Source organism: Nothoprocta perdicaria, unplaced genomic scaffold (assembly GCF_003342845.1).
Source record: "Nothoprocta perdicaria isolate Ctin4 unplaced genomic scaffold, notPer1 scaffold_97, whole genome shotgun sequence".
Taxonomy (NCBI): domain Eukaryota; kingdom Metazoa; phylum Chordata; class Aves; order Tinamiformes; family Tinamidae; genus Nothoprocta; species Nothoprocta perdicaria.
The window spans coordinates 1548279-1558378 of NW_020456276.1; the positions used below are offsets into that span (position 1 = coordinate 1548279).

Below are 10100 nucleotides of genomic sequence, written 5' to 3' on the forward strand. Positions count from 1 at the left end.
ACTTTTATTTTTAATTTTATTTATTTATTTATGGCGCCGGGGCGCGCGGCGGGGCCGCCCCAAGCGCGCGGCGCAGCCTCGGGCTTCCCCGGCAATTCCTGGCGGGATGGAGCCGGGAGAGGCCGGGATGGGCGCTGTGGAGAGGGCACCGCGCTGCTGCTCCGGAGCCTCGATCGGGCATGGGGGGTAAAGCGAGAGAAAGGAGGGGGGAAAAAAAAGTGCTATTTTTATCAGCAGCAGCATGCATCAAATTGCAAAGTTGCCCGTCTGAGGTGCCGCTGGTTGAGGGTGGTTGGCACTGGTTTGCCTCCTGTGCCCTGTGCCCAGCCGTGTGCCAGGCGCTCCCGGGACAGGCCGTGCCGGCTGCAAGGGGCCACCGGAGCCACCGTGGGCGCTGGGTACGGACTGCACGGGATGCCTGGCTCGTGGCAAAGCGCTGGGCATTTTTCCTGCCCCTGGAATGGAGTATTTGGGATCCTCGCTGTGCAGAAGTGCTCGTGCATTGAATGCTGGCCCAGGGGGTGTGTGTATGGGTGCAGGTACCAGGTGGACAGGGGGTATTTCTGCTCTGCAAGGGACATACATTGACCCGACCAGAGCTATTGGCTCGCACAAAGCCACGCCGGAGTAAGATTGTCCGTGGGATCCGGGCCAGGCTGAGCGAGCAGCAGCGCGATCAGGAGAATCAATCCTTCCTCCCAAAGCAAGGGGGAAGCGCGTATGGGAGTGGATGCAGTGCTGCCCGCCTCGCCAGTCTGCAGCGAGGAGGGACGCGAGGCCGAAGGAGCTGCCCTTCCCGGTGCCGATGCACCAGGAAAGCAGCTCCACGGCCCCTGCGCCATGAAGCGTGAGCCAGTGCTCGTGTGTGCATGTGAGCGTTGCTGGGATGCAAACGGAGGAGGCAGCTGGTGCCGGTACCTTGCACACCTTGCAAACCTCGCACGTCTTGCATGCCTTGCACGCCTTGCACACCTTGCATGCCTTGCACACCTTTGCATACCTCACACACCTTGCATGCCTTGCACACCTGGCACACTTTACACTCGTTGTACGCCTTGCACGAACATAGCGAACATTGCACACCTTGCATGCCTTGCGCGCTTTGCACGCCATACACACCTTGCATATCTTGCACACCTCACACGCCTTGCGTGCTTTGCATGCCATTGCACACCTTGCATGCCTTGCACGCCTACTGTGCAGCAAACCCACGCCTCCGGAGCGCCCCGGGAGCGGCCGCTCGGCATCGTGCGCGCGCAGCAGAGGAAGCCGAGATTTGCATGAGAGCCGAGCGGCGGCGCAAAGTCCGACCACGAGCACCCCGGGGACGCTGCATGTGGGCAAAAACACGCGGGTGCAGCGCGGGGTGGGGAAGGAGAGCTGGGTGATCCGGAAACTCCGAGCGTGGGTGCGTCTCCCCCTGCGCCAACGGCACCCGGGGGTGGGAGCAGCCGAGCGGGAAGCGCCCGTGGGTGGTTCCGTAGCCGGGTGCGGGGCTCGTCCATCCGCCCCGTCTCGCTGCCGCCTGCAGGTGCTGGGCAGGGGCGAAGGTCTCCGGTGCACCCAGGCACCTCCGGGACCGTGATCCTGCCCCCGGCCCCCCTCTGCTGTCGCCATCCCGCCCGGATCCCGCTCCACAAAGTCCCCTGCTCCCGCGGCCGTCCCGAGCGAGGGCTTTCCCGTCCCAAACCTGACCCATCTTCCCAGGGCAGGATTTCCTCCTTGGGGTGGAAACGCGTTGCAAAGTGACCCGGGAGCCGTTGGCTCCGTCTGGCTGCACATCCTGCCTCCTCCGGAGCCCTCGGCCCGCGCTGGGCTCCGCTCTGTTGTTAATAGGAAACATATTGGCTGAAGGAGGAAGAGCCTCCGAGGCAGCAGGTTGGAGCCGATTGTTTCCAAGGCGTTTGCTCGGAGCGGCGTGCACGGAGCCGGGCGCGCCAGGGAGCCTGGCGGGAGCTGCGGAGCTCTGGGAAGCCCTGGGAGACTCCGAGGAAGGATTTGAGGCTTTGCTGATGGAGACGGGAGCGGGAAGGGGCAGGGAGGGACAGGGTGCCCATGTCGCTGTCCCTGGATGTGTGTCTGTCCCCAGGGTGCTGGCAAGGCCAGGATGTGCTCCCAGCTGTTCCTATGGGAACTCTGCTTTCAAATTGGGGTGAAATCCTGTGTTTTGGTCCTGCCAAAGTGCAGCCTTGAGGCCAACGCAAAGAGGTTTTGCTGATCCCGATGCTGCATGGGAGGTTTCCCAGTTCATTCCCATTTTCGGGAAGGTGGAATTAGGACCAGGGGCTTCTCCCCAGCTGGGCATGAGCGTCTGCCCCTGGCAGAGCATCCGTGGGGATCCGGATCACGGATGCGCCTGGGAACGCGGCGGGATGGATGGAGCGGCAGCCCCAGAGGTGAAGGCGGCTGCTTTATCCTTCTCCCGCCTGCTCCTCCCTCCGCCGGGTTATAAATGGGTGGGAATTGTGTCCCCTTGATAGGCATAACCTCGGCGGCGGCTCCCGGCGCCGCCGCGCGCCCTTCGGCCTCGCTGCCTCCTCGCCCTCCGCGTTTGATGTCTGCCCAGATGCTCCCGACGTTTCTCTCTGCCTCCCGGAGCAGCTGCCCCGGAGGGGGAAGGGAAGGCGGGATGGGGCCCGGGAGCCGCCTCTGTGGGAATTCTGGGGCTCCGACGGCTCCGTTTTTGTAAAAAACAAATCCCGTGGGATCCACCGGCATCCAGGCGTGAGGGCCTCCCTTTCCCTTTGCCTGGTATCGGACCGGATCTTCCTGGGAGGAGGCCCCGGGGGCCGGCGAGCGCGGCAGCACAGGGAGCGTGGGAAGCGCGGGCATCCCGGGAATACGGTGACCATGGGAACCCCGGCTGCGCCGCGTAGGTCAGTGCCGGCAGATCCGAGCTCGCGGCGCTGAGGGATTGGGATTCTCCAATCGCATCCGTGACAGAGCCGGGAAAGGGCAGGTGCTCCGCAAGCCTCAGGAGTGGCTCCAAATGCCGGAGCTTTCCGGAAGCGCTGGGACTTGGAGCCCTTTTCTTTTGGCCCTCGCTTCTCAGCACGGACGTTTGTGGGTGATTTTGAGGCGTGAAGAGAATCACGTTATCCGTAACGGGGGGCTCAGGATTCCCGGGAATGAGGGACTCGCGTGTCCGGATGCGCTTTTCCAAGCGGGATGCTGCCGGAGCGAGTCCCCAAGGCCGACGTGACTGCGGTGGACGCCAGGAAACTCAAAGTCAGCGAATTATTCCTATACCATTAGGGCATTATTTTAAGGAGGAAAAAAGTGTCCGCCTCTGTTCCTCTGGAATTTGCCTCCAGCTCCCGGGCTCAGACCTAAAACCCGCCAAATTTCAGTCCTCTGTAATTTATTTTTTAATAACAGCGCGCAGGGCGAAGCTGCTCCGGCCCTCGTCTCCCCAGCTCCCATTTGGGGATTTTTGCTCCCGTTTTGGGATTGTTCAGTGTGCACCAGTGGGAGCGATTCCGTGCTCAGCGTGTCCGCGGGATGCAGGAGCTGGAGACGGGAATGGGTCTGCGGCTTTGTCGGCCACAAAAGTCGGGTTGGTTTTGTTGCTTTTGGGTTAAAAGCTGCTTTTCTTTGTTCGGCTTCCAGGAGCCTGGCCCTGCCAGCTTTTGGGATTTCTCTTTTTCCCGGAAAAATCCCCGGCAGTTGCAGGGGCAGAAATGCCAGGAGTGGGGAACATTCCCAGCCTTTTGTCTCCCCAAAAAGTCATTTTACTGGTTTGGAAGAACACACCAAAAGAAGCAGTTTTAGGGAGGCGTCCGTCAGGCTGGGGGTGGCAGCGACTGGCGGGAGCAGCTTTGAGTGGAGCGAGTTCGACAGGTCTCAGCTTGGAGCAGTGCAAGGTGGCGGCTCCGGCAGCTCCGACCCGGAATGCGGGATGAATCCTGCCCTTTTTTTCCATGCTCTCTGCCCCACTTTCCTCGCCGCTGGTCATCCCGAGGGGGATTCCCAGGGGGAAGCTGCGGGAATGGCCTCGAGGGCGGGATGCGCCCGGTGCCCTTCCCGGCAGCTCCGAGCGGAGCCCGGCCATCTGGTCCCTGTGGCTGCGGGTCAGGAGGGCTGCGCTGCAGCTCGCGGGACGTGGTGAGGGATGTGGGATGCGGGATACAGGATATGGGATGCGGGATGTAGGATATGGGATGCGGGATGCAGGTGTTGCTGCAGCAGCCTGGAGCCGTCTTCAGCTTCCCAACCTGCTCCCTGAGCTGCTGCTTTCCTATGGAATTCCTTGCAGTCGGGAAAGGGCCAGTGGGACCTTTTCCCCTCCAGCACTCTGCCTCCCCAAGCCGATGGCTCCGCTCCCTCCTCCCGTTTCCCGGCCACTTTGTTGCTTGTTTTCCTGGGAAGCGGAGAGGAGCAACGTCCCGGGGGAGCTGGCCGGGAGCCCCGCTCGCTGCGCCATGAGTTTGCCAGGTCTCAGCTGGGGGAGCCTCTCCACGGGTCGAGGCCCTGCTCCGCGTCTTGTTCCGTCCTTGGGGAAATCCAGGGCAATTTTCCCTTCCTGGCAGGCGGCCGGCGCGCAGCATGCCCTTCTCCTGAGGCGAGGACGGCGGCGGAGCCATGTCGGCGGCGCGGGGCGACGGCGAGCCCTGGCCCTCGCTGGAGTCGGTGGGCATCAGCCGCAAGGAGCTGGCGCTGGCCGAGGCGCTGCAGATGGAGTACGACGCGCTGGCGCGCCTGCGGCAGCACCGCGACGAGAGCCGCGCCAAGCGCCCCGCCGAGCCGCCCCGCATCTCCTGGGACCAGCCCGGCGCCAAGGAGCCGCGGGCGCCGCCGGGCTCGGAGCCGGCGCCGGCGGACGGCACGGCCGCCCGGCCGGGCGCTTTGCTCGCCGCCGACTACCTCTACATCCTGCAGGGCTCGGAGCCGCGCGGCGGCCCCGCGGCCCCGCGCGATGTCCCCGAGGCGCCCGCGAAGCCGCCGCTGCCGCCGCGGCACCCGGCGCCGGGCAAGGACATCAACACGTTCTCGGCCGCGCGCGCCGGGAAGCTCCTGGGGCGCCGCATCTCCCAGGAGGAGCCGTACGGGAGCGGCGGCTACGAGGGCCTCGCCGACGCCATCAGCTGCCTCAACCTCAAGGGCGCCTACGAGGCCGAGGTGCTGCGGGAGGCCGCGCGCGGCTGGAAGGAGGGCAGGAGCCTCCGGGAGAAGGAGGGCGCCGGCAAGGCCGTGGCCCGCAGCAAGACGCTGCCGCCGCAGGTGCCGCCGCGCGGCGCCCACCGCAGGAACGCGGCGCCCGGCAGCAACCGCCGCGTCTCCGTGGAGCCCGTGAGATCCCGGCTCCCCTTCCCACGCCGCTGCCGCCCGCCCGGAGCGCGGCGCCCCCGGTGCCATCCCGCGCCTCTGCCCCGCAGGTCGCGCCCCGGCCGCTCTCCTTGGCCAACGGCTACGAGCTCTTCGAGGTGTCCGAGGAGCGCGATGAGGAGGTGGCCGCTTTCTGCCACATGCTGGATGTGTGAGTGCCCGCGCGCTGCCCGCCGCCCTGGCTGCGGCGCTCCTTGGAGCAGAGCCCCGGGGACCCCCCGGCAGGGCTGGATTAGCCCCAGGAGAAGGAGAGATCCTCTCCTTGGGGCTCTCCTTGGGGCTCTCCTTGGGGCTCTCCTCAGGGCTCTCCTTGGGTTCTCCTTGGCGCTCTCCTTGGGTTCTCCTTGGGGCTTTCCTTGGGACTGTCTTTGGGTTCTCCTGGGTCTCTCCTAAGATTCTCCTTGGGCATCTCCTTGAGGGTCTCCTTGGGGCTCTCTTTGGGTTCTCCTGTGGCTCTCCTTGGATTCTCCTGGCACTCTCCTTAGGACTCTCCTTGAGACTCATCTTGGGCTCTCCTTGGGTTTCTCCTTGGGTTTCTCCTTGGGTTTCTCCTTGGGTTTCTCCTTGGCGCTCTCCTTGGCGCTCTCCATCATCCAGTGGGCACCAGCACCCTGCAATTGCAGCAGAGCTGCCCTGGGATGGGAGCGCCTGAAATAGCATCTCCGGGGGGCAAAATAAGTGGGAAAACGGGCGCGGAGCCAGGGTCCCCCCCGCGAGCTGCCTCCGCCTCTGCCGTGCGCGCAGGCTGCGGGCGGGCTACAGCACCCAGGACTATTCCCTCACGGGCTACGTGTGGAGCCCCGTGAACCTCAGCCCCGAGCACCTGGGCCACGGCGTGAGCCTCAAGGTGACCGTGGTGTGCGACAGCCTGCGGGAGCCGCTCACCTTCACCTGCGACTGTAAGTACCCCGTGCGCGGACATCCAGGGAATGTGCGACCATGCCGGCCGGGAGAAACCGGGAGCAACCTCCCCTGTGGAGACCCTGGATGGGGGGGGAGATGCCCAGCGAGCTGCATGGAGCAGTGTCCCCGTGTCCCCAGGCTCCTCCACGGTGGACCTGCTCATCTACCAGACGCTGTGCTACACGCACGACGAGCTGCACGCCGTCGACGTCGAGGACTTCGTGCTCAAGCTCTGCGGCCTCGAGGAGTTCCTGCAGAAGTGAGCGGTGAAACGGGGCCGGGGGGACACGGCCACGGCCCGGCCTGGGTGACCCGGGGTGTCACTCCGAATCCTTCCTCCCGGAGCGGCGCCTTGCTCGTGTCCGAAGCAGCATCCCGTTTGGCGGCGGGATGCGAAGCAGCTGATCCCCGCGTGCCGGAGGCGCCGTGCCGGGGAAAGGCCTGGAAATCCCGGAGCTGCCAAAAAAGCTCTTTGGGAAGAGCATCTGTATCAGGGCTGTCGCTTTGCGCGGCCGGGGGGAGCTTGGCTCCTCCGCGCCTGTTTGGAAGCTGCACAAGGAGGTTTTAAAGGGGCATTTCCAGGGCTTCCCAAACCCGGGAACCCCAAACCCCAAACAGGGCTTCCCAAATGTGCTTTGCTGCAGAGTGGGGAGAAACGGGACCCTCTCCCCGCAAAACGCAACCCAAATTGCAGTGCTTTTTTCTTGGCTCGTCTCTGGCTGCGGAGGAGCAGCCCGTGCCCCACGGATGGGCTCATCGGGGCTGAGCTTTGCAGGCCCGAGCTCGTGGCTGGTTTGGCACCCGGGAGGCACCTCCAGGGAATGACTCTCCCAGATCTGTTGCAGTTTTCCAGCCCGGAAAACCATAAGAGCTTTCTAAGCCTCGGGGCTATTTCCTGTGGCTGAGCCGCGGGGCCGGGGCGCACGGGAGCTCTTCCCGGAGGGATCCCGCTCTGCCAATCCGGCTCCCAGCTCCACGCTGCCTTTAGCTCGAGGAAAACCACGTTTTTGCAGGGTTTCCGTGCCCGATCTCCCTAAAATGCTCCCCGCAGTGAGGTCTCGCCGCAGGACACGCACGCACAGGCATGTGCAGGCGGCTCCGTGCGGAGAGCCAGCTCCAGCTCCGGCTCTTGGAGAGCTGCCGCACGCAGGGCCTGGCGGAGCAGCCTGGGATGCCGGGAGCTCTGCCACTGCCTCCGTGTTAGGCCCTAAAGGGGCGCCTGGGAATTGCTCGGGATGGGAGCGCGTCCATGACGGCGCTGCGTGGCCTCAGTGATGGGGAGAGGATCCCAGACGCTGGTCTGGGGATCATCCTGTCCGCATTGAGAGTTGTGTGTGTGGAGGTGGCACGGTGCCATTGCACGTTGCATGGTGTCATTGCATGTTGTGCGGTGTCATTGCATGCTGCACAGTGTCATACATTGCATGGTGTTGCTGCACCTTGCATGGTGTCATTGTACAACTGCACGGCGCCATTGCACGTTGCATGGTGTCATTGCATGTTGTGTGGTGTCATTGCATGCTGCACAGTGTTTATACATTGCATGGTGTCGCTGCACCTTGCACGGTGTCATTGTACAACTGCACGGCGCCATTGCATGTTGCATGGTGTCATTGCATGTTGTGCAGTCATTGAATGCTGCACAGTGTCATACGTTGCATGGTGTCATTGCACACTGCACGGTGTTGCTGCACCTTGCACGGTGTCGTTGCACAACTGCACAGCGCCACTGCACGTTGCACGGTGTCATTGCATGTTGTGCGGTGTCCCTGCACACTACACAGTGCCACTGCATGCTGCACGGTGTCATTGCACGCTGCACGGTGTCACTGCAGCTTGCACAGTGTCATTGCACAACTGCACGGTGCCATTGAACAAATACATGGTATCACTGCATGTTGTGCGGTGTCACTGCATACTGCATGGTGTCACTGCACAACTGCATGGTGCCATTGTACACTGCACAGTGTCATTGCACATTTTATGGAGTCACTGCACCTTGCATGGTTTCACTGCACAACCACACGGTGCCATTGCATGCTGCATGGTGTCGTTGCACCTTGCACGGTGTCATTGCACAACTGCACAGTGCCATTGTACACTGCACGGTGTCATTGCACATTTTGTGGTGTCACTGCACCTTGCACGGTTTCACTGCACAACTGCATTGTGTCATTGCACACTGCGTAGTGTCACTGTATGTTGCATGGTGTCATTTCACGCAGCACGGTGTCGCTGCACCTTGCACGGTGTCATTGCACAACTGCATGCTGCCATGGCACGCTGCACAGTGTCCTTGCACGTTGTGCAGTGTCACTGCACCTTGCACGGTGTCACTGCACACTGCAGGGTGTGCAAGCCACTGAGCAACCAGGGTGCAGCGCTCTCCAAAGGCACAGCCAAGGGAGCAGCATGTCCCGCTCCGTCCTCGCTGTGCTCCAGCTGCAGGGCTTTGCTCTCAATGCAGCCGTTGTCAGCAGAGCTCTCTGTTTTCCCTAATGAGCCTTAACTAGAAGCAGTCGCTGTTGGAAAGGAGGCATTTGCAGGAGCGGGGCAGAGCCCCGCGCTTTGCAGGCTGCTGCCCGGCCCCGCTTTGCAGAGCGATGCGTGCGGGCAAGGGGAGAGACGGGCTCATCCATCCGCCCTCGCCGCTGCCCGCAGCAAATTCCCTCCTCTCTGCCCGGCTTCTCCCTTTGGAAAACGTGTCACAGGGGCCTTGTTGCTGCCGCGCTGCGGATCCGGGCGCTGCCGGGGGCTTTGCTCTCGCTGTGCCCGGGCGCAGCGGGGAGCCCCGTGCAAAGCTCCGTGCAAAGGGCCTGGCAGCCCCGTCCACCTCTGTGTGCGCCATCCCCTGTGCTGGCAGGGAACGGAGCATCCCGTGTCCGCCGTGTTCCCCGGGAGCCACAGGGGAAGGGCTGCTCTATCTCCTGGGGGCTCTCCAAGGACCTTGGAGAAAGCCCCAGGGAATAAAGGCCTTTTGTTCCCCCTGGTTTCCTTTTCACGCCTTCCAGAACTGCTTTGCAGAGTTGCCACGCTCCGAAGGCAGCCCAAGCCTCCCAAAGCCTTGCAAAAAGTGGGATGGAGTGGGATGAGCCCCAGTGCAGAGTGGGGAAAGGCAGGAGGAGACCATTTGTATCCACAGGGTCTTTCCCACCACGGCAAGAAGGGCCAGACTTCCTGCAGCACCATCCCACATCGCACAGAGCAGAACCAGGCAGGGCCACATCCATCCTTTAGGAAACTGGGAGCTTTTCCCAGCCAGGACATATCCAGCTCCTCCATCCCATCAGCCGAGCCCCAGGCTTCTTTTCCAAGGATGCAATGGGAGGAGGGAAAGCGTACCTTATCCTTGTGTTCCCCGAGCCCGGGCGCTGTGGGCGAGGGGCCGGTGGCAGCGAGGGTGGCAGCGGGCGGTCGGGGCGAGCGGTGCGTGTCCCCGCAGCCACCACCCGCTGGGCAGCCACGAGTACATCCAGCACTGCCGCAAATTCGACATCGACATCCGCCTGCAGCTGCTGCGCAGGACGGCGGCGCGCGGCGACCTGGCGCGGACGGTGAGTGCGGCCGCCCGCGGGACCCGGCCTGGGCCCCGCGCGCCCCCGGGTGCTCCCATGGAGTAGGAGCTGGCGCTCTGCACCCCGCTGTGCTCTGCATCCCTCTGTGCCCTGCATCCCGCTGTGCCCTGCATCCCGCTGTGCCCTGCATCCCGCTGCGCTCTGCATCCCGCTGCGCTCTGCATCCCGCTGTGCCCTGCATCCCGCTGCTCTCTGCATCCCGCTGTGCCCTGCATCCCGCTGTGCTCTGCATCCCTCTGCACTCTGCATCCCGCTGTACTCTGCATCCCACTGCGCTCTGCATCCCTCTGTGCCCTG

General features: G+C 63.6%; 1 protein-coding gene across 1 annotated transcript in view; it reads left to right on the top strand.

The window, feature by feature from the left end:
* The first annotated feature begins 4581 nt into the window (after nucleotides 1-4581).
* Nucleotides 4582-10100, top strand: part of PIK3C2B (phosphatidylinositol-4-phosphate 3-kinase catalytic subunit type 2 beta) — a 14990-nt gene continuing 9471 nt past the window's right edge. Inside the window, exons 1-5 of the mRNA XM_026053078.1 lie at nucleotides 4582-5289; nucleotides 5376-5476; nucleotides 6070-6224; nucleotides 6367-6487; nucleotides 9671-9782. Of these exons, the coding sequence (XP_025908863.1) occupies nucleotides 4582-5289; nucleotides 5376-5476; nucleotides 6070-6224; nucleotides 6367-6487; nucleotides 9671-9782 (1197 nt within the window). The remainder of the gene's footprint in view (nucleotides 5290-5375; nucleotides 5477-6069; nucleotides 6225-6366; nucleotides 6488-9670; nucleotides 9783-10100) is intronic.